The sequence below is a fragment of the Squalius cephalus genome, assembly GCF_949319135.1.
Source record: "Squalius cephalus genome assembly, chromosome: 5".
NCBI classification, from domain to species: Eukaryota; Metazoa; Chordata; class Actinopteri; order Cypriniformes; family Leuciscidae; genus Squalius; species Squalius cephalus.
The window spans coordinates 9319778-9345213 of record NC_137126.1 but is presented as its reverse complement, the minus strand read 5'-3'; the positions used below and the strand labels follow the sequence as shown (position 1 = coordinate 9345213).

General features: G+C 39.4%; 1 protein-coding gene across 1 annotated transcript; it reads left to right on the top strand.

The window, feature by feature from the left end:
- The first annotated feature begins 11846 nt into the window (after positions 1–11846).
- hepacamb (hepatic and glial cell adhesion molecule b) lies at positions 11847–24966 on the top strand. The gene is made up of 7 exons (XM_079871783.1): positions 11847–12152; positions 18035–18376; positions 18496–18777; positions 18914–19007; positions 19102–19187; positions 21635–21705; positions 22045–24966. The coding sequence occupies exons 1-7, from the start codon at positions 12071–12073 to the stop codon at positions 22372–22374; spliced, it is 1287 nt and encodes a 428-aa protein (XP_079727909.1). The 5' UTR covers positions 11847–12070; the 3' UTR covers positions 22375–24966.
- Positions 24967–25436: the final 470 nt, after the last annotated feature.

Below are 25436 nucleotides of genomic sequence, written 5' to 3'. Positions count from 1 at the left end.
ATGAACCCTATATTATTCTGCAGACACCACTTAGACAGCCAGCCATTGAGTGAGGACAGTCTACTAAGTATCTCATCACTCCGACGAACAGGAAGGGGGCCAGAGCAAATTACAGTGCCTGACATCGTACTTGCGAGTTCACACACCTCTTTAACGTTAATTTGAGTGATCTCTGACTGGCGAAGTCGAACATCATTAGTGCCGACATGAATAATAATAATCTTAGAGAATTTACGATTAGCATTAGCCAGCACTTTTTAAATTGCTTTGATGTCAGGCACTCTGGCTCCCGGCAAACATGTTACTATGGTGGCTAGTGTCTCTATTTTCACATTCCGTGTAATAGAATCGCCAATAACTCGGGCACATTCAGCAGGATTCACAGTGGGTGTTTCACTGAGTGGGGGGAATCTATTTGTTATGGTAATCGGAACGGAGGAGCAGTGTTTTGTCCCGCGACTACACCGTCTCACGGTCACCCAGTTGCCCTGCTGCACGGGCTCTACAGCCGGAACCGAACAATGTTCAGAGTTCACTAAGCTAGTCGCATCCAAAGCAGTATCTAAAGCCCTTGCATTCTTACTATCCTCGATTAAAGTTTGGATGAGTGTCTCTAGTTCTGAAATCTTCTCTGTCAGCTTGAATATCTCCCTACATTTATCACATGTGTAGTGACACCTCACCGCTGACAGAGAATGCTATACTATACATGTGACACAAAGTGCAAGTCAAGTGACTATAACAAGAGAAGACGTTACTCGTCATGTTTGTTGACTGATCCTGCTCACCACAGTTGTTTGATGGACTTGTAAAAGGCGCGAGTGCACACGAGACGGCAAGCACGGATGGCAGGTTAACAGGCTAGCGAGATCCTAGTGTGTTGTGCTAGCGATAATGATTTAGATAAGAGCTAGCGATGTCAGATTAATGTGATATCAACATATATTACATATTGTCTAATATTGCCTGAGTAAATTATATTTAGCATTATAAACAACAAGGAATGATAGTAAATAGAGATTCAAAGCAGAAAACTATACAGAGCATACAAACGCAAACCAGCAGCAAGGCAGACAGACTATAGACTCTAGATAAGGCATCCTCTACCACATTCTCAGGTCACACTTGTCCCTGATCAACCTTTTTCCCTTGATAGGTTACAACTGCTTTTGTGAATTTACATTTGGTCAAGTTCAAAGCAAGTGAAGCCTTTTCCAGGCATTGGAAAACACACTTAAGGGACTTTAGATGTTCTTGCCACCCATCAGAACAGATAACCATGTCATCCAAATACGCTGCACAATTTGGGATGTTAGCCAGTCCTTTATGCATCAATCTCTGGAATGTCGCAGGTGCATTTCACATCCCAAAGGAGAGAACGGAGTACTGAAAAAACATTATCTGGCGTTACAAAGGCAGAAATTTCTGAAGCTCGTGGTGTTAAAGGAACTTGCCAGTAACCTTTCAAAAGATCAAGCTTAGTCACATACTTAGCTGATCCGACTCTGTCTACACAGTCTTCTAAACAGGGCAAGGGAAAAGAGTCCGGCTTAGAGATACAATTTACTTTTCGATAGTCTGTACAAAAGCGAAAAGTTGATTCTGCCTTTGGGACTAATAAGCAAGGTGAACTCCAGGGACTTTCACTTGGTGTTGTGAAAACATTTTGGAGTAAATACTCAACTTCAGCCCTCATAAACTCACATTTAGCCAGATTAACTCCAATATGAGTAGAGTTGGGTATTTGCTGATCAGTTTACCCACTTCACTACGTTGTTTCTCAGGAAGATAACAGGTAAGAATCTAGATCAGACAGTATGGAAGAGTTCTGCAAGCGTCCACACAAAAGCTTAGCATTACACCCAGACAATCCATCATCTTCAGGACTGTAAGGAGAGGGTAGACATAACAGTTAAAACTTTAGTCACTAGCTTTACCTCCATGCTTTACAATATAAGGCTTCATCATATTGATATGGCAGACTCGAGTCTTTCGCCTACGAATAGGGGTGCGAATTACGTAATCAGTGTCACTCAGTTTTTTTTATTAACAGTGGAAGGACCAGAGAATTTGGCATGTAAAGCTGACCCAGGCACCGATAGTAAGACAAGAACATCAACTTCAAAATGGTGTGCTACACTCTTTTTATCACTCTTTTTCCAGTTTCACAGGCTAAATTAAGTCTCTCACTGAATGAACTCACATACTCAAGAACAGATGTGGGTGATGATTGTTTAGATAGTAATTGCTCTTTAAGCAAATTTTAGTGGGCCGCGAACAGTATGGCCAAATACTAATTCCGTCGGACTAAAACCCGTTGACTCCTGAACAGTCTCTCTCACTGTAAACATTGAGAGGCAGACCTTCCACCCAATCCTTCTCAGTCTCCACACAGTACATTCTAAGCATGGTTTTTAGAGTTTGATGAAAGCGTTCAAGCGCCCCTTGAGACTCAGGATGGTATGCAGATGACAAACATCTAACTCTTTTGTCACTGGCTTGAACGTTTTGGAAGTAAAATTAGTCCCCCTGTCAGTCTGAATGACTCTAGCCAGGCCAAAAATAGAGCAAAACTTGACTAATTCCTTCACCATTACATTTGTTTTTAGCGATCGCAGTGGAATAATATCAGCATATCTGGTAGCCGCACACATAATTGTTAAAACATATTGATGGCCAGACTTAGACCAAGGCAATGGCCCAACACAGTCAATTATTAGACGCTCAAAAGGTTCAATAATAACAACAGGGATAGGCAGCAAAGGTGCTGAAGGAACTACCAGGTTGGGTTTCCCAGCTACCTGACAAGCATGATATGAGTGGCAAAACTGAGATACACTGGATTTTAATCCAGGCCAAAAAAGTCTACTATAATCCACTATACAAGTTTTAAAGTCCTCTAATAGGATAAACTCCTGAAGTTGGTCAAAAGTCTCAATCCTACTAGCACCGCACCACTTATCAAAGAGAACCTTTTTTTTCTAGCGAACTCTACAAAGGTTTGTTTGGCTGGTTTTGAATGCCCCCTGAATTTCTTATGGTAGGCTTCTGGCACCAACTTGTATGCTCTTAGTATGGCACATTAACAACATCATAGTCAAGAGCTTATTCTACAGGCAATGCAGAACAAACCTCTTAAGCTTTTCCTGACAAATTACATTGGAAAAGTAACACCCACATGTTTTTTGGCCAATTAAATTTAACTGCCACATGCTTAAATGTAGTAAAATATGAATCAACCTCAGCTTCACAGAACTGTGGTACCAATTTTACATACTTACATCAAAAACAGAATCCATGTGGCCTGACGATGGCAGTCTAGAACGAGGTGAAGGACTGGGTCGATTGTGTAATGTTTGAAGCTCAACTTCTAGTCTACAGAGTTTTATATCGCAATCTGATTCAATTTCAAGAGCTTTAATCCACAACAATTGAGTCTCATGTTCTGATTTTTTTAAGGCAATATCAAGTTATTTTAATTGAATCGCGACTTTAGGATCAGAATAGGATACCTCGTTATCCGAACCAGCTGAATCGCCTCCGCAGTCAACTCCATATATCCACTCCTTTCATGCGTCTGTTCTGAAAAAACAGCTGCTTCCAGTAACTGCCTATGCAACTCGTCTTTAATCTCTTGTTTTCTCGCCGCTCTAGAAACGGACATATTATAGAAGTCAGCTATTAACAACAGGTCTCTTTTTCTACAACGATAAAATTCCTCTAATATTGGAGCAAATGTAAACTTCAAATCAAAATCCATACCTTTTTGACCACTATACTGATCTCCTGCCCCCTTAAAGGGTTAGTTCACCCAAAAATGAAAATTCTGTCAGTAATTACTCACCCTCATGTTGTTCAAACCCCTTTCGTTCATCTTCGGAACACAAATTAAGATATTTTTGATGAAATCTGAGAGCTGGATCACTCACTCCATAGGCTTCTAAGGGATCAAAACTTGCCGGCCCAGAAAAGTCAGTAAAGACATAATCAGTTAAAATAGTCCAAGTGACTACAGTGGCTCAACCACAAGTTTATCAAGCGACAAGAATACTTTTTATGCGCAAAATATACGACTTTTATTCAACTATTCATTTTCATCTGTGTGGGCCTGAACGAATTCACGTAGTGTAACAGCGCAGCGCTTCTGTGTTGTACATCACACACATGACCAGCGTCGGCCAATAGTGAGCCTACGTGGTGACGTACTATCCAGACAAGCGCTGCGCTGTTACACCATGTGAATTCATTCAGGCCCACACAGATGAAAATGAATAGTTGAATAAAGTCGCTATTTTTGTTGTTTTTTGCGCACAAAAAGTATTCTCGTCGCTTGATAAACTTGTGGTTGAGCCAGTAGTCACATGGACTATTTTAAAGGGGTGGTATAATGCCCTTTTCACAAGATGTAAAATATGTATTTGATGTCCCCAGAGTGTGTATATGAAGTTTTTATATAGCATGTTAAAGTTGTCACTTTTTGAGGTTGTGCCTGGAGGTGCAGCTCATTTGCATTTAAAGGAACAGACACAAAACGGTACACAGAAACACACCGTTTTGTGTCTGTTTCTTTAAATGCAAATGAGCTGCTCCTCCAGGCACAGAGGGGGAGGAGCTTTAACTGCTTGTGTCCTTTTCCCTCACATAGACATGCACTGAAAATGTCAAAAACTTTTAGCCTTTTATGTTCAAACCAGAGTCAGACAATGATGGAGAGACTCAAGAAGAAGTTACAACATGTTTGTTTCTTTAAAAGAAAATATCTCTCTTTGCTTTGAACTTTGAGCGTTGTAACTTTGCAGATGTTGTTTATGCTCAAACAGCAACATTACACACTAACTAAAGTTAGAAAAGTGAAATCATAATCAACCACCCCTTTAACGATGTCTTACTAACTTTTCTGGGCCGGCAAGTTTCGATCCCATAGAAGCCTATGGAGAAGTGAGCCAGCTCTCAGATTTCATCAAAAATATCTTAATTTGTGTTTAGTGCAAGTGCACTTAGGGCGTGTCCGAATCCACTATTGCTAGTTTAACGACGGGAAGAAAGGCGCATGGTCTAAAAGGGTTGTCCCTATTCTCATAATGAGTAAAGGGTGTGTTTTGGGAATTATGTGTATTAAAACAATCAGAGTCTCATCTCCCATTCCCTTTAAATGCCTGTTGCGCTCGCGCCATAGCAGATTCGCTATTTACATGGTCTTTCTGGAAAGACCGAAGCCATCTCCAGAGCGCAAACAGAACTGCTCATGCGCGAGGTAAAAGTGTGCAAGCAGACATTCTACGGGACAAGCCGGATTCCACTATATCTTTATGTACACAATAATTATCTTTTACATTGTAATCCTTTTATTTTAAATATTTGGATTGTTTGTGTGCTGCTGTGCCTCCCTGTGTGTTTAATAAGCAGAGTGTACGCGCGTTGTGGACGTTGTGTAGCCTAACATGCGCTTCAAATAACAAAAAAATATATATATTAGACCAGGTTTTATTTGGTCAATGGCACAGTCTATTTCTGTTGCCTCAAAATAGCAACGTGCCAACAATGCGCCAGAACACACCTCGTTTTCAGACCAGCACGCCCATGGGCTCACAAATGGGCGCAAATGCATTTGCTATTTAAACAACATGGCGCAAGACATGAAAATGATAACTGCGTCGGACTGAAACTAGCAAAAAACACTTGCGTTGCATTGCACCAGGTGTAAGATAGGGCCCTATATATAAACAGGAGAAAAATAAGGGATTCAAATTAAATGGCGCCAAACTCCCGACAGCTTCCTTAAATTAAAACAAAGTGGTAAAGAAATCTTCTTCTTTAGTGCTGCCTAACGGCGTGTGCGACTTCACGATGATATTGGTCTCGGTCTAGCACGGCATGTAGAGTTTGTGCTGTTGTTAATTGTAGCCATGTTTTGATGTTACTGAGCCATGTCGTTTTTGGCCGTCCTGGTCGTTTTTTCCCTTCGATTTTTCCTTGCAGGATTTGCTTTAATAGCTGGTATTTGTGGTCGTTTCGGGCAATGTGGCCTAAGTAGTGACACTTCCTGCTAATGATGGTCTTCAGCAGTTGCCTGTCAGTGCCCATGTCTTGCAGAACTTGTGTGTTGGTGGTTTTGGCTGTCCATGGGATTTTCAGCATTCTTCGATACAGCCACATTTCGAAAGCTTCGAGCCTTTTTGTTGCTGTTGTTGTCAGTGTCCACGTCTCTACTCCGTACAGCAAAATTGACCAGATGTAGCATTTCAGTGTGCGCAGTTTCAGTGATGTACTCAAGTTGCGGCCTGCGAGGAGTGTTTTCCATTTAATAAATGCTTGCCTTGCTTGTTCAATTCTGCTCTTGATTTCGACTTCATGGTTCAACTGATCGTCAATGATTACACCAAGGTATTTAAATCGGTGTACTTGTTCCAATTTTTCGCTGCCCAGCTTGATTGTTGTTTCGCTTGTAGTTCGGCTGACCTTCATAGCCTTTGTTTTCTTTTTGTTAATTCGTAAGCCCCATATTTGACTCTCTGCGGCAACTTCGTCCAAGATTTGTTGTAGGTCTTGTTCCGAATCGGCCAGCAGTGCAGTGTCGTCGGCATATCTGATGTTGTTGATGTATTGTCCATTGACTTTAATACCAATGTTTTTGTCTGCTAGTGTTCGATCAAAAATCTGCTCCGAGTAGATGTTGAAAAGGATCGGTGACAGTGGGCAGCCTTGTTGTACACCTTTTTGTATTGGTGTTGGGTCTGTCAGTTCGTTGTCATATCGGAGTTGGGCTGTTTGCTTCCAGTAAAGAGCAATGATGAAGTTGGTGTCGTTTTTATCTAGTCCCAGTTGTTTTAATAGAGCTGCTAGTCGGTCGTGGTCTACTGAGTCAAAGGCTTTCTCGTAATCTAAGAAGCAGATGTACACTTCTTTCTGATGTTCGTAGCATCGCTGTAGTAGTATCTGTAGACAGAAGATTGCTTCTCTTGTGCCTAGTCCTTTGCAGAAGCCAAACTGTGTGTTCTTCAATGCATTTTCGCATGTAGAGCGTATGCGCTGTTGGATCACCTTCAGGAATACTTTCAGCATGTGGCTCATCAAGCTTATCAGTCTGTAGTCTTCGCATTTCCGGCTTGTTGCTTTCTTTGGTATGGCCACAAAGATGGATTGTAGCCAGTCGGATGGAATTTTGTTGCCGTTGTATATTTGATTGTACCAATTAGTCAGCTGACGCATGTTGTTGCTGTCTAATTGTTTGAGCAATTCGACATGGATTGTGTCGGGCCCGCACGCTTTGCCTGACTCAGCTGTTTTGATTGCATGTTCTACTTCTGATGTTAGAATGTGTAGAGCGTCTTTCGACGTCTATTGGTCTTTTTCTGCAGGTGTTCTCGCGGCGCCAAAGAGCTTGTGTATATAGTTTGTCCAGGTGTCCATTTTTTCTTGTTTATTTAGGATTGGTTGGTTGTTGTCCGCATACAAGGTTGCTGTTGGGGCTGGTCTGTAGATGTTACCAGCTTCTTGTGCAGATTAAAATTGTCATGTTTTTTAATTAGTTCTTCAATCTCGGCGCATTGTTCTTCCATCCACTTTTCTTTTGCCTGTCGGATTGCTTCTCTGATCTTCTGTTGCATTTGTTTGTACTTCTCCAAGTTGTTATTTTTGGACATTCTTCGTTTGCTCATTAGATCGAGAATGTATTGTGTCATCCATCGTTGTTTCTTTTTCTGTGACTGGTGTCCCAGCATGACTTCTGTTGTTTCTGTGATGCATTGTTTGAACGAGCGCCAGTACTCCTGAACATCTGATGTTTCTGTTGTTATTGAGCGGATGCTATCGTTGAGATGTTGCTGTATTTGTCTTTTATCGGCGCTGTTCTTCAGTTTCTCCAGGTCTGCTCGTCTCGTCTTTGTACATTGTATTGATCGCAATTTGAGTCTTATTGTAGCTGTTACTGGGTTGTGATCTGACGATATATCGGCTCCAGGGTAGGTTTTTGCTGTAAGCACACTGGATTTAAAACTGATGTTAATTAGGATATAATCGATTTGGTTCCTGACGATGTTGTTGTCAGAGTCTTGCGGCGAGGTCCACGTGTACAGTCGTCGAGGTGGTAATTGGAACCACGTGTTAGCAATACTGAAACGTTCTTCTTGGCAGAATTGAACCAATGCCACGTTACTGACGTATGGCATCAAAGTACCACAGGAATGATTCGAGAGCAGACGGCTGACTCAGCCGACACAAGCTCTGATGACGACACAGCTGTTTCACGATTGGCCGGATTCACCAATGACAACAATGACGTGTGTTTCGTGTTCCTCTAATGCTCACAAATCCGTGTTTTGAAAAAAGTAAAAAATCTTTTCATGTAACCATAATGTTATATTGTGTCACGTTTATAAAAATAACACTGATTACAAAAAGACCCATTTTATTGGTATTTAAATAGTAAGGTACAATGGGGTCAAAAGCCCACCTTAAAAAAAATGTCCTTTTCACTACTCCCATAATGTATGATTGCAGAAAAAAATATATTTGTTTGTATTAAGTATTGATAGAGCAACAGATTTTGTGTTAAAATAGATCATAAAAGTGGATTAATTTGTTTAAAAATATTATAAATGAATGAGGTGGCAAGCATGGGGCAAAAGGCACACATTATTTATACAAATACTTCTGAAATCATTGAAGGGGATCCCATATTAATTTATTCTAGATTTACAGTAGTAGCAATAAATTATAATTTATTATATTATATGATTAATACCTATATTATTTTTTAAATATGATGGTTTCATTATAAATATGGTGATTATCTCTAAGGTGGAAACCCAACTTAATATATGATATTTACCATCTGAATCTAACCATGTCATGTCAACAAATGGAAAAGTCTGCCATGCTATTTATCATATCAAGTAGGCCTAATTGTGCCTTTCGCCCCAACAGCAAGGGTGCCTTTTACAGCAAATAATATACTTTTACATATTCTTCTGTTATTGAAAGACTGTTGCTTCATTTACCTTGAACAAAACTGAAAATCATTAAGAAGACCTTTGTCTCAAAATATATTCAATAATTTTAGCGATTCACGTTTGCTACTTAAATCTACAACAATTTGAAAAACTATAAAATATTAGATCAAATTAGCACAGAATCAACTTTGCACTGCTGTCCATGATCGCGTCGATGATCAGCCACATTTCTACTAGAATCTTGCAGATCAATTGCAGATCATTTGGAGAGATTTGCTCTGGATGATTCAGTCTCTTGTTTGTATGTATGTGTGAATGTATTTTTTATTTTATTTTATTTTTGTTTTTTTGTTTAACATAAAACTCATTCATTTATATATTACCACATTAGGCACATATTTAGGTTACATGGCATTTTTTTTACAGCATATAACTGAGAGAGTTTGTCTTTGTGTGCTGTGGTATTTCATCTCCAAATGAAATGAACAAAACTTCCTTGTGCATATCAGAGAAGTGTGATCAGGAAACCTATCATTTTCTTTCACATAATGACACACCTAAAAAATACTATTTTCCAAAAATATCTCTTCAAGAGCCATTCTCAAAAATAGGCGCTTAAGGGCAAATGGTTCATATCAAAGCAAATCACAACTCAAGGAATTCAGCATAGCAACAACCCCAGCATGTCTGAATCCACGAGCAGTAACTGAATATCCTGCTCTGTGTTGCGCTGTGGGATGAGAGCCTTAAGTTGCTTTGGAGCCTCTGAGCCCACTTTACACCCACGTCGGCTCCCACTCACTCTGACACGTCCAGGGACTCAGCCGGGGGTGGGAGAGTTATGAAATATGAATTTCACTCAGGTTTCCAATGGCAACACAGACAAAATCTGCCACAGTGTTGCCTCTTGCTTCTGTAGGCTCATATGTTCGCCTTGCATCTCTCCTTTTGTTGGTAAATATGCCTTTTGTTTAGTACAGAAACCATGTTCATGCTAACAAGTACAAGCCTGTTATTGATAAGAGGTCATTACACCCACACTGACTTATATTACGGAAAATGAATTAGTCGCTTAACTGGCTTAATTACTCCCTTTATTGTATGTGTATTAATGAAAGTGAAATGTGAACATAGATGTGAATGTCATTTTTGATAAGGTTCCCTTCACTTTTAGGCTTCTAGCCTGAAGTGTCTTCCGTGCCCTGTTTAATCAATGTCTTTTATTAGAGATACAGTAAAAGTCAATATGGAGACCCTGAAGGGACACTGTCCATTTTGTAGTGAGAAAGAAAAGGAGGGGTCAATTTGGTGCTTTCAAGCCAGTGGAGGGCAGCATTGTATAAACATGCCCTATGGAACCCCAGCTGTCTACATGTAAAGTGCTTAAAAAGTTGTTGTCATTGAAAAGCATCTGTAAAGTTGCTGGGAATTCTGCCAATCAGAATCTTTTCGATTGATAAAACACAAGCAAAGAGATGAATACAGCCAGACAAAAGAAAACAAGTAATAAAAACTCGGTGAGTGTTTTAGCTCAATTTTCTCACCTCATGGGATCACAACACTAAGAGATAGTAAATCTTTTCCTGGATTTTTTTTTTTGTGCGTTCCCGAGATTAGACCTTCCTTAAAATAATGCCGAAAACCCGAAGTCTCTAGGTGGTCTGGTTGAGGAGTAGATAGAAGTGCAAGATTGGTGCGCACAGACGCACAGAACAGAAATCATGAGTTAACAAGCGCAATTTTGTCCGGTGGAAAATTGCGCTAAAAAAAAACAGTTTTATAGAGACAAGTGGACAGATGTATAAATTTGTATCATACAAAGGTTTTAAGAGAATGACTAATAATCAGCAAGCGTTGAACGGATTGTGTCTTTGTTATGCAAATTATTTAGGTGAAACTTATATAAGCTCATATAAAATAAATTCAATAAAATAAAGCATTGGGAATAAATGACAAATCACTGACAGTAAATTTAAAAAAGGGAGGTTTGCCGGATAGAAATTTAATCTTAGACTAAAATGGCCTTTTAAACCAGATTAATAGAATCTTTAAAACAAATAAATAGTCCTAGACTTAGTCTATAGAGTTTAATAAACTGGTTTCCTGGAGGAAGCTACTCCAGAACTAAATTGAGGTTTATACTAAACCTACCAGCGGGCTGGTATATATATATATATATATATATATATATATATATATATATATATATATATATATATATATATATATATATATACATATACTGTATAATACTGAAAAAAAAATAACTAAAGAAAACTGCAGCTAGTCACAAAATCTTAAATTATGCAAACTACCTTTGCATTCAAGTACATTTTAATCCAATATCTTAAAAGACAAAAAATATCCATGATATTTGCCAACAGTCCATCTAAAATCATTGGTTCTGTTTCTTGATATGCCTTTATAATGGTAAGTCAGATCCCAGATCAACTTAAATTTGAATTTCTTCCCTTATCTTTTTTTTTTGCCTGCTCTCCTCTTCCTATTGATGTTATGAACAATGAGGGGGAGGGAGATCATGAAGCAACAATACAAAAAATAACGTCTATTTGGATTTTCTTTATGATTTTTTTTTTTTAAAGTCTATCGGGAGAGGCATATACTCAAAGTCTTACAGTACTGTCACTGCTCCTTTTGTTATTGTTATTTTCCAATTATTTTCATTCATCTAAGTTTTAGTTATGGTTTTGTTGCACAATTATCTTTTTTTAAAGAATCCAGTTCTTTATCATAATAATTATTGTATATATTACTCAAGGAAAATGCATTAGTAAAATACAATAAACAGTCAGGCCGTGAAGCAACAACAACCCCCCCACACATATATTACCACCCCTTTCTCCCCCTTACACAAACAGACCCATTCAATGACTCACAAACATGATATCGTGTTGGACTGGTTGTGTGAAAGCATGTACACATGCACATGTGTGTGTGACTGCACGTCTGTGCGTGTTTTTGTTTTTGCGTGTGCGTTTGTCAGCAGCATGGCATAGCCCAGCCTCGAAAGGAATGGCAGGACTCTGAGTTGGGGGACAGGCTCAGAGTGAACAAATCATGCTAATTGTTTTGGGAAGACTGTGAAAGTTAGACCCAAGATGAAGGCAGAGAAGGAGTCTTTCTCTTGGGCATCAGCTGCTTTTGCAGCACCTCTCCTCTTGATCCTTCTGATTCACTCAGGTAAGAGGGACAAATGTAAATTTATATTCAATGACAACGCTCCACTGTTGGCCTTGACCGAGAGCTTATGGCGTAGTGCTGGCTGCAGGTTAAAAAAAATTACAGAAATTCTTTTTAGTTTTATATAGTCTATTATTTTGTATAAGATATGTCAAGGACTTCAGTGTTATTGCATGTGTTGTAATGAGTAGAAACCAGAAAATAACCACCATATTATTGATTAGACCACAATATACATATTTTGGACACTTCTGCCACACTTCTAGTGTATGAATTCCATAGCAGATAACAAAATATGAAATCAAGTGGCAAACAAATAATTCTAAAGCTTTCTATTTTTGTTTTAACAAGTCAACTTTTTTTTAGCTTTTTATTTCATAAACAATAACTGGTGTCATTGTGATAGACGGCTGGCTACCCAAATTGGTAACACTTTATTTCGATAATCTTTAGACATTCTATAACTATGTAACTCTGTAACTACATGTCTACTAACTCTCATTAGAGTATTAGTAGAATGTTAGTAGACTGTTTGGTCTTAGGGTTCGGGTTAGTAGAATAAGTTGGCATGTTGTTGCAGAGTTACTTATTGTCAGTGAACTTATAAAAAACTTATAGTCTGTTGGGGGACCATCAAAATAAAGTATTAGATATTAAGCAGACAGTACGAATACTCTAATGAGTGTTAGTTGACAAAGATACTTATAGTTAGTAAAATGTCTAAAGTGGACCGTCGACATAAAGTGTTACCCCAAAATGTTTTGTTTTGTTTTGTTTGTTTTTTGTTTTTTTTATATTTTGCTTTCTTTAATAAATGGTTTGATATCTGGATGTATAATGCAATGACATTCATTCATTTTAAGTGTGACTTGATTTATTGAAAAATCCTACCACACCCAAATGGAAATGAAAAAAAAAAAAAAAATAGAGTAAAATAAAAAGATGCTGCGTTTCTATAGGTTTCTGTGCTCTGTGAGTGTTTGCCTATCTGGATCTACTGTCAGAGCAGAAAGCAGCATTGAGACAATTAGTTACTAGAAGGACAAAGATGTATGGACTACTGTACTTCATATTCCTATTTACAACATCATGAAACCCCATTTCTATCCTCACATCATGACTACTTTAGAAGCTGTTTGTGTTGTACAATTGGCCAATGTTGTCATCAGCAAAGCCACAGGAGCCCCGTGTGTCACTTTTCATCTCATCACATGGATTGTTTGTCGCTCTGTGGGCCCTTTTCATTCCAGGAAATTGGGCCAAACAATTCAAGCTTTTGTGTTCTCATCGTTGGCAGACCTTTCATACTGTAAGCAGTTACCAGGGAGATGGGCTGTTTCCACACAGGCTTTATTATGCTGGTTATCAGAGAAAGAGGACACTTTACATTATATTACTTAAGGCTTTAAAAGGTGATCCACTAAAAATATTTATTGTACAGTACAGAAGTAAAACAAAACTTTTTTTAAAGAAGCATTGAGATTTATTAATATTATCACGAATGGCATAAAAAACCGATGTGTGAACCCATATTTAAAGTCTGGGTTGTTTGCATGGCTCAAAATACAAAAGCTCCTTCAAAGAAATAAATGCTTGATTAAACAAGAATGCCTTCAATTGGTCAAATGAGACAGTAAGATATATACTGTATAATATTGCAAAAGATTTTTATTTCAAATAAATGCTTTTTTAAAACTTCTATTCATCAAATAATCAGGTAAAAAAAAAATCCACAAAAAATGTTAAACAGCACAAATGTTTTTAATAATGATAATAATGAAAAAATATATATTGAGCAGCAAATTAGAATGATTTCTGAAGTACCATGTGATCATGAAGACTGAAGTAATGGCTTTTCAGAAAACTGAAACTTTTTTTTTTTTTGGTAATAATATTGTTACGTAACGTGGTATATTAGAAACTCGCACGACAAGGAATAATTCCAGTAAACAGACTTTAATCACAAACACTCAAGAACCAGGAGAAACGCAGGAGAAAACCACACAAACATTAACGAGAATGGACAGAGACTGGGAGAACTGAGGGTTTCAGTAAACAAAGAAAACAAAAGAACTTAATTAGTTAATTAACAGGGCACATGTTAATGACATAACTAAGTAAACAGACTGGGGAAAACTAGGTCACAGGACTAAACCAAAAACATATTGAAACATAGGAGACAGACCATAACAATATTTCACAATATTTTTATTGTTTTTTTAATCAAATGAATGCTGCCTTGGTGAGCCTAGAAGACTTCTTTCAAAAGCATTAGGACATTTTACCAACCCCAAACTTTTAAGCAGTAGTGTATATTGTTACAATAACTAGTTAGTTGGATTTTGTTATTTGTTATCTGTCTGTGAGCATATCAGAACAGACTTGTGATCCATGTTTGGCCTGCACCTGGCCATTTGCTATTACATGTGTGATTTGACTCATCAATATCTGAAAGAGCTCAGTTGTAAAGGGTGTTTTAAGCTGTGCAAGTGTCCTGTATGAAGGTTATGGTGTTTTTCTGTCTGGCAAAGGGATCTGATGAGTATTATTATGGCTTCATTTGCACATGATTGCAGTGAAGTTAGACAGAAGGCAGGGAGAGGCTTTAACAAACTGACACATTAAGTGTATCTTCCCTGTATGTGTGGAAACAATAATAAGGGGAACGCTAAATCTACATGAACTAATGAACAATCATCAAAAGTGAACACATATGGAACTTCAAGTCTAAATAAAATGGAAATTCATAAATGCATGTTATTTATCTTATGAAGATTTATTATTATTATTAAATAGCTTGTAATGTTTATCAACATCTTTGAATCTTTCTGTGAAGTGACAGACTTCTCTCTGATGATGTATGTTGGACTTCTCCAATCATTTTGTCCAAAACTCTTTCTTGCAGTCGACCTCAAGCTTGCATTATGTCTCCAACCAATCAACACTCAATGCATAGAACCAAGTCCCCGTCCTAATTTATTTTCAGTAATCTGTTTCACTCAGATGTCACTACAAAGATGTCGCTACTTCCTTTACATAGCAACTTTATAGACATTAAAGTCTGAAATGCTGAATTTACTTTAAAATGTCATGATTTCACCACTGTGTTAGCATCAGTCATATATCAGACACTTTAATCCCTAGTGTCCTACAGTGCACTTACTACAGGTTCAATCCTTCTGGAGGAGCCTGAGGTGAAGTGCTTTGCTCAAAAGCATAATGGCTCATGGCATGGGTCACTCCTTGTGTGGATCAAACCATTAATCTTCTGATTACGAAACCTGAGCTTTATCCACTACACAACTTTTACATCACATGACCATTAGTTGGATGCAAGAAAGTTTGTGGCATGTGATGTATGTTGGGGGAAACAAAAATGTTTCGATTAATTGAATAGAATACTTGTGGGTTTGTCTTTGTTTTGTTTTTAGTTAAAAAAGCACTATGCAAGTACAATAACTATACTTTAAATTTAAGATTTTTGTATTTGAATTGTGCATGAAATTTCCATTTGGGTAACACAGTTTTAACAACAAATTAATACACTTAATATGATGCATTTGTCAGTCAAATAAAACAGGTAAGATTTCTGTACTAAAAAAAAAACATGGCATAGTTTATTGTTAACTATTTGCATCCATTTGATTTTAATTAAATAATCATATTTTTTAAATACATTTATTCAAATTGCCGTCAGCTTAAGTCTGTTCATTGGGTCGGGAATACAAATACATTTATTCAGTTAAAAGGTATGAACATGGTTAAAATATGCTAGCTGTAGAACAAGCAATATTCAATTAGTTGAATAAAAACAAATTAGATTTACTAAAGATAAATATACACTGCTCAAAAAAATTAAAGGAACACTTTGAAAACACATCAGATCTCAATGGGGAAAAATATCATGCTGGATATCTATACTAATATGGACTGGGTAATGTGTTATGAACGAAAGGATGCCACATCGTTTGATGGAAATGAAAATGATCAACCTACAGAGGATTGAATTCAAAGACACCCCGGAAATCTAAGTGAAAAAATGTTGCAGCAGGCTTGTCAATTTTGCTGAAATTTCATTGCAGCAACTCAAAATGGTACTCAGTAGTTTGTATGGCCCCCACGTGCTTGTATGCATGCCTGACAACGTCGGGGCATGCTCCTAATGAGACGACGGATGGTGTCCTGGGGTATTTCCTCCCAGATCTGGACCAGCGCATCACTGAGCTCCTGGACAGTCTGAGGTGCAACCAGGTGATGTCAGATGGACCGAAACACAATGTCCCAGAGGTGTTCTATTGGATGTAGGTCAGGTGAGCGTGGTGGCCCTTCAATGGTATCATTCCTTCATCCTCCAGGAACTGCCTGCATGCTCTCACCACATGAGGCCGGGCATTGTTGTGCACCAGGAGGAACCCAGGACCCACTGCACCAGCATAGGGTCTGACAATGGATCCAAGGATTTCATCCCGATACCTAATGGCAGTCAGGGTGCCATTGTCTAGCCTGCAGAGGTCTGTGCGTCCCTCCATGGATATGCCTCCCCAGACCATCACTGACCCACCACCAAACCGGTCATGCTGAACGATGTTACAGGCAGCATAACATTCTCCACGGCTTCTCCAGACCCTTTCCTGTCTGTCACGTGCTCAGGGTGAACCTGCTCTCATTTGTGAAAACCACAGGGCACCAGTGGCGGACCTGCCAATTCTGGTGTTCAATGGGAAATGCCAATCGAGCTCCCTGGTGCTGGGCAGTGAGCACAGGGCCCACTAGAGGACGTCGGGCCCTCAGGCCACCCTCATGAAGTCTGTTTCTGATTGTTTGGTCAGAGACATTCACACCAGTGGCCTGCTGGAGGTCATTTTGTAGGGCTCTGGCAGTGTTCATCATGTTCCTCCTCGCATAAAGGAGCAGATACCGGTCCTGCTGATGGGTTAAGGACCTTCTACCGCCCTGTCCAGCTCTCCTAGAGTAGCTGTCTGTCTTCCTGGAATCTCCTCCATGCTCTTGAGACTGTGCTGGGAGACACAGCAAACCTTCTGGCAATGGCACGTATTGATGAAACATCCTGAAGGAGCTGGACTGCCTGCGCAACCTCTGTAGGGTCCAGGTATCGCCTCATGCTACCAGTAGTGACACTGACCCTAGCCAAATGCAAAACTGGTGAAAAACAGTCCAAAAAGATGAGTAGGGAAAAAATGTCAGTGGCCTCCACTTGTAAAACCATTCCTGTTTTGGGGGTTGTCTCACTGTTGCCCATCTAGTGCACCTGCTGTTAATGTCATTAACACTAAAGCAGCTGAAACTGATTACCAACCCCCTCTGTTACTTAACTGACCAGATCAATATCCCAGGAGTTTAACTGACTTGATGCTATTCTCTGATTAAAAAGTGTTCCCTTTATTTTTTTGAGCAGTGTATATAAACATGGTTATTGTGTAGAAATTTAACCTGTTTCTTACCTGTTCCATTTGACTGACAACTATCACATTTAAGTTTACTGTAAAAAATGTGTAATCCAAATGAATGGACATTTTATATGCAATTCAAACACTTTTTTTTTGTTTTACTGGTAACACTTTATTTTGCAGTGTCATTGTTAAATATGTTACATGAACTTACTGTAGTAATAACAGTAAATTAAACATAATTACATGCAACTAACCCTAAACCAAACCCAACTCTTAAAACTAACTCTAAATGAAGTGTAACCACCTTAAATTTACGCATAAATATGTTTTGAGTGCAGTCAGCACAAGATCAGGTAATGACTGTTTATGAACTTGATAATGATGCCACAGCAGCTGACTTGATCTCGTCACATTTTGACAAACTAACATTAATCTCGTAAATCAGATGTTTAATAGATGTTCATTTCACAGCATGTGTTCAGGGGGTGAACATTACCAGTTTTGAGACGCTGATCAGAGGGACAGTAGGTGGAGAAGCTCTGCTCTCTGTCCGATACTCAAGCAGAAGTCTGGATCCTCCTGTAATCAAATGGCAGCTGAAGAGGGACAAACCTGTTACAGTGGTCCAGTCCATTGGCACGGAGATCATTGGTAACCTGCGGCCGGAATACAGAGACCGTATCCTTGTGTTTGAGAATGGTACACTGCTGCTACATAACCTCAGGCTGTCTGATGAGGGCACTTATGAAGTAGAGATCTCCATCACCGATGACACCTTCACTGGAGAGGGCAGCATCGACCTGACGGTAGATGGTAAGACTCTAGTTTAAGAAAATTTTGGGAAAAAAATCGGACATTGTAGATATTTGGGAATCATTATGATCTTAAATAAATAAATCATACCAATAAAATCTTGGTTGATGTTTTACCAGAGCCAATCTCTAAGCCACACGTCCACATGGTCACTTCCACTGTTCTGGAACTGACAGAGAATTTCACGATAAATTGCACCCATGACACGGGCACAAAGACTACCTATAGCTGGGCAAAAGGTGGCCATCCATTATTAAATGAGACCCGTCTGGTGCTGTCAACGGACCAGAGGGTCGTGACCATCACACGCGTTCAGATGGTTGATGATGATGTCTACAGTTGTATGGTGGAGAACCCAATTAGTAGCATGAGAAGTCTGCCAGTGAAACTCACGGTTTACAGTAAGAATGGGAACATTTGAACATAATGAATCATTTTAAAATACATTGATACTGTATTATATACTTCATAGATATGTTTATGTAATATTTGCAGTTCTTTAAGAAACAAAATGGCTGAAAATGTTCTCGTTTCCAGAAAGGAGCTCCCTTTATATCATACTGTCTACAGTCGGCATCTTCGTCCTCGTCACCCTTGTAACTGTGTGTGCTTGCTGGAGGCCAACAAAAAAGTATAAACCTATTTTTCTTTTTTTCACTCATCCATCATTAAGTTAACAATATTAGTGTAAATTAACATGTCACCATAAATCCTTTCATTACCAGATCAAAAAAACAGAAGTCTAAAACTATTATACCAAGATCCATTCCACAAAACCACCACATCAGGTATCATGACGTCAAGCCCGAGGGTATGTATTCAGTGTAATTATGTTGTTATTTAATATTGATTTGCTGTCCATATCAAATGTTCATCAGAGTAAATGCACCCTGGGCTAACAAACTTATTTTACTGATTCACCTTCTCTTTGCTCGTTTTCAGTTGACCCAGTTTTCCCATGTGTTTCTTTGATTCATCTCATTCACCTGGCCCTTGTTAATTAACTCATTAGTTCCCTCATTTAGTTCTAGTATAAATGCTCCCTGTTTTGTTCTGTTCATGGTCCTGTCTTGTCAGTGTTAGAATGAGCTATTCTGTTTCTTCAAGTGAGCTCATGTGTGTTTCCTTGGTGGAATCAACAAGTAAAGACTATTTTGAGTATCTCCTTTGTCATGCTCTTTGTTATCAGCCACATACGGTGACAGAGGACAGGACCAAAAGACAATGAAATGGGCTGAGCTACAGAGTCTAGCTGAAGATCACCTTCTCTTCTCCCTCCAACAGAGCGGTAGGCCCCTGGAACAATATGTGGAAGAGTTTTTGCATTGTTACAATCTGGTGAGCTGGAGCACTCATATGCCCTAGGCTTGTTTTCAGGAGGGACTGGATGATGAACTGTATCAGTCTCTTTTTCCTGGTAAAAGCAGCTCTTTTTTGGTTGAATATATTAATTATGTCCTCTGGTTGAAAGGTTCTGATTTTGTTGTTGAGGAAATGAATGAGGACATACCCAGCTGTCATCCAGTCCCACCCCGAAATTTGTTTGGGCACTCCAGCAAACCCCAAGCCTGCGTCCAAGCCCTCCACGGACCTTACCATCAGGACCTCCACTCCAGAGTCCACTCCCAAGTCCGTTCCTGAGACTGTCTGTTCCAAGTCCTTTTCAGTGAGAGAAATCCCCAAGTCTGTTCCATTGAGAGAAATCCCCTAGTCCATTCCAATGAGAGAAATCCCCTAGTCCATTCCAGTGAGAAATCCCAAGTCCGTTCCAGTGAGAGAAATCCCAGAGTCTGTTCCAGTGAGTGAAATTTCCCCTGTCCATTTTAGTGAGTGAAATTCCAAAGCCAGCCCTTCCTGACTGCCCTGGTGGAATTGAATAGGTGGTCCTTACCATTTGTGTTGCTGTTATGTGTGTTTGGGCCACACACACATCCACTTCAACCCCTGGCCAGAGTCCAGTAATGGCTCCAGCCCATGAGCCCGCTCCAGAGTCCGCTCTGGTTCACAACCCCATAGCTCCTCGCAAGAAATTTTGTTTTGGGGGGGTGGGGCTATATGTCCCTAACTATAGTGGCCGAGCCAAGCTCCACGGAGGCCGAGCCTTCCTGGCTCCCGGAATTACCTGTACCTCCTTGGCTCCCTGAGCTACCGGCACCTCCCTGGCTCCCTGCACTGCCATTACCTCCCTGGCCCCCAGGACTACCTGCACCCTCCCTGGCTCCCTGAGCTACCATCACCGCCTTGGCTCACGGAATTGCCTGCACCTCCCTGGCTCCCGGCACTGCCAGTACCTCCCTGGCCCCCAGGACTACCTGCACCCTCCCTGACTCCCTGAGCTACCGGCATCTCCCTGGCTCCCGGCACTACCTGCACCTCCCTGGCTCCCTGAACTACCAGTACCTCCCTGGCTCCCTGCACTACTGATACCTCCCTGGCCCCCGGGACTGCCTGCACCTCCCTGGCTCCTTGAGCTACCTGCGTTGCCCTGGTGTTTTCCTAAGCATCCAACTCCTCCTGGCGCCCCATGCTAATAGCGCCGCCCTGGAGGCTTCACATCCTGCCAGCGCCATCCTGGTCATTCCCTGCCACAGCCTTGCATCAGCCTCCTGGATGCTCACCCCCTCTGGACTCTTTTTTTCCCTTTTTGTTTTGATGCGAGGCCGCGCCTTCCGGGAAGGGGGAGTACTGTCAGAGTCTGTTTGTCTTTGTTTTCATTGTTCCCCTTCTGTTTGCTCGTTTTCAGTTGACCCAGTTTTCCCATGTGTTTCTCTGATTAATTTAATTCACCTGGCCCTTATTAACTCATTAGTTCCCTTGTTTAGTTCTAGTATATGTACTTCCTGTTTTGTTCAGTTCATGGTCCTGTCTTGTCAGTGTTAGAGTGTGCTGTTCTGTTTCTTCAAGTGATCTCCTGTGTGTTTAACTATCTCCTACATCGTGCTCTGTTATCAGCAACATACCATGACAATATTATATTTATTATATTAGATTAGATTTATGCCATGTGCGATTGTCCATTTATATATTTAGATGATGATGTCATCACAATAATGGCTGATAATGAGTACAGGATGCTGGGGCAATATATTATATTATATTATATTATATTATATTATATTATATTATATTATATTATATTATATTATATTATATTATCCATTCATTCTCCAAATCGTTTGTCCTACGTAGGGTCGCACGGATGATGGAGCATTAACTTTATATTATATTTCATGTTAAATTTTTAATTTATATATCTAGATGATGTCATCCCAATAATGACTGATCATGAGCGGAGGAATCCTGTATCACTCTACATCTTAAAAGAGAAGGTATAATGACATCATTATTTAATTTCCCTCTCCCAGCACACCCACTTTATAGTTAAAAATAGTCTTTCAAGTGGATGAGTGGTCCATTATCTCAGCAGAACTGTCTGTGAGTCAGAGAGCAAAGGTTGAACCCGCAAACACCTGACTGCTTCAGAAACATTTCTTTGTATTACACATTAATATTCATGTTTTCACCACATATTCTAATATACAGAATAGGTTATGATGTTATCACACCTGTTACAAGAATAGCCTAGATGTTTTGCATGTCTTGATAATATGAAAGTGCAATGATGTAGGCGTGTGAAGACTGTAAATTCCTGTACTTGACATCCTCAGGATTCTCCTCCTGGTGAACCAGCGTCAACATGTGAAACATGCAGCTCTATTAGCGGCAGCCCTCCAAGCTACTGCAGCTCAATACCTCCTCCATCCGACTTGCTTGAGCCTCCAGCTCGCTCCACTCGCAGATACCCTCGCACCTCCACCAAATCCCCACCCCACCATCGCCGGAGGAAGGGACAGAGTCAAAGCCCACCAGCCCCTTCCTCGCCGCATATCCGAGAGTCCAGTCGAGTCTCACAGCCCCCTGAGTCCTCGTCTCCAGCCAGGAGGCCTGAGGATATATCCACCTCTCCACAAGAACCAAGAGCCTCCCCAAAAATATAGATGTTGATGCACTGACCACGTCTGCCAAGCCCACATGCTGCAAAAAGTCAGATAATGACCTGCACAAATACTTTTGCATTAATGTATGTAAATATGTAAATACACAGTGTCTATGCTCCAAAACTCTGCATTTCAAACTTGTTTAGCTTCATCATGTTAAGACACATTTTATTTGAAAGCATATTGTGATTGTTGAGTTGATCTAACACACTATGTATGGGCCAGATTTACTAACAGCTTGTGCCAGTGCAAACTCGTTTAGTGTTTAAAATCTATTGTCAGGATTTAGTAAAGACACGCAGTGAAAAATTAGTGTCGGAAAGGCGTGGACAGGGTTATTTTTGCGGCTGATCTAATTGCATATGCATTTGTTGGAGTTTCCCTTTCAGACGCAAAATTTATGGGAGTAGAGTATTTAAGTAAATCAAGCAGTGTTATATACTAAGGTTTGCACTAGTCAATTTACTGACATTTACGCCATTATTTAAAGAGATAGATCACCTGAAAAGGGAAATTCTTTCATTAATTACTTGTCATCAAGATCTTTCTGTACTCTCCGTACACAACTACCCCTTTGACACTTCAAAAAGTTCATAAAGAGATCGTAAAACTAATCCATATGAATTAAGTCAATATTTTCTAAAGATACTCAATCGCCTTATGTGATAAACTGATTTAATTTAGGCTTTTATACACATTTAAACATTAATCAGTGAACATAAACAGAAGCTCAACCGAACCTGCTTGACGCACGAGAACAAAACTCATTGGTTCTTGCAGAAGCTCAAACATGCTGCGTAACACATGAGAATTAACCCCATCGGTTCTCGCACGTCAAGCGAACATGCTTGAGCTTCCGTTTACCATGTCGATAAAATCCTAAATTCAATCTGTTCATCAAATAAAGCGATCGTGTCTCTTCTGAAAATTTTGACTAAACCTCTCAATTCATATGGATTTGTTTTACAATCTCTTTATGACCTTTTTGAAGCGTCAAAAATGTAGTTGCGTAGCTGTCAACGCAGGGATAGAAAGCTCAGATTTCATCAAAAATATTTTTATTTGTGTTCTGAAGATGAACAAACGTCTTATGCATTTGAACTTTGCACTCCCATTGCGTTTTTTTTTATTTTTTTTTATTACTCTTTCATGCTAATTTGTCCTGTTTAGTAAATCTGGCCCAAGGTCTCTTCACTCTCAGAGATGTCTGGGTATACTGCAATGTGAAAGGGGTTGTGGGAATTATATGCGTTGAGGTCAAATAGGGATGCAAAAAACCGACAACATAATTTGACGATACTTCGACATTTTGTTCTACAACGTAAATTACACACACTGAAAATGTGAATTTTGAAGCAGTTATGTTTATTTTTGAAAACGTATGTTTCTCATAAGTAACTAAATAAGACAGTTTGGGGTCACACGTTTACACACTTTACGTGTGTGTAGTTTACGTTGTAGAACAAGACCTCAAAATATCGTCAAGTTTTGGTTACCACATGTTATATTTTACTCACAAAATGAAAAAAAAAAAACATTATAAAACCTCATTGGAAAATCTAGAAGGAACCACTGGTGAATTAGTCTTCCGGGTTCTGACGTCACCTGCAAAATCATCTGCTAAAGTCTATACCTTAGGCTTAAGTCCCAGAATAAAATATGTAAAAATATATCTTAAAATATGACAGTGCCATTGTTTTGTCACAAGATGCACACCAGTAAAGTTTTTTTTTCTAAGGCACAATAATAAAAATTACTTAAAGTCTACCGAAGCACTCATAGCAACACACTAGCAACTAACCAGAATTCCCAAGCCATAGACCTATCTACATAGATACCACATTGGCGGCTGTTTCAATGGGCTGCTACATGTAAGCCATCAGCCATATTGGAGCGGTCCGTGAACATTCGAGACCAAGTTGACTGACTGACTGCAACCGTAGTGAGACGCATATATGAATATCTATATGAAATAGACTTTAGCAGATGATTTTGCTAAACTAACACAATACAACAAGACGAAGTCGTCAGCTAACACGTTAAAAAGTTAGCATAGTAAAAGTAAAAACATGTAATATTGAGTTATATAAAAACACAAACAAACACATTCTCACCTGAGAAAGTTTATCCCATTTCTTCAGGAATTTAAATCTCGGCGGTTTCAAAACCATAAGCTGCGCAATGTTGTGGCATCATTGATTCTCACTGTGAGTGACAACACGCTGACCGTTGCAAGATGGTGGGCTCGCTGACGTGTCTCGCGGTTGAATGTGGATCCTACGTATAGCTACATATCTATGTCGAAAGCAATCCACCCAGAACACCCTAGCAACCACCTAGCAAGATCTGGATTCAAACTACTTAATTGAATAAATTGTTTACAGTTGTTGTAAACTCCAGGCTAGGCTTTTGTCAAGCCAACAGTGAATGTTTTTCTTTCCTTTTTTCTTTCTTTTTTTTCTTCATTCACTTAAAGAACATGAACAGGCCTGTTTTTATTTTGGTGAATGTAAATGACAAGTAGAGTTGATCTGTAAAGAAGATGTTAAATAAAATATTGAGAAAGATCTAAATGCAATCTTTCACATATTTGATGAGACTTTGCACAGTGTTTCACCCGCTAATAATCTGAGCATTATGTAATCGTGTCTCTCCCGTTGAAGTTCATTCTGTCCCTGAAAAGGGAGAGACAATGTGCGTGCTGATTCACACAAAAGACACAGTAGGCTCCTTGTTATGCATGGGCACGGCCGTTGAGAACAGGCATTGTAAAGGGAGCAGGCTGATGTTGTGTTGATTCATACCCATGCATAAATGTATAAGTTGGAGACAGAAACCCAAATAAGCACAGAGAATGCAAATAGCTTACCCTGTGGAAAAACAATCACTCTAAAATTGTTTCAGATATTTAAAAGTCAAGTCAATTCACTTTTATTTATATTGCGCTTTTTACAACACAGATAGTTTCAAAGCAGCTTTACAGTGATAACATGCAGGAAAATGATACATTTCGGCTGTCAAGTCATTTCAGTGTTGATTCAGTTCATCTATAAAGAACTTCT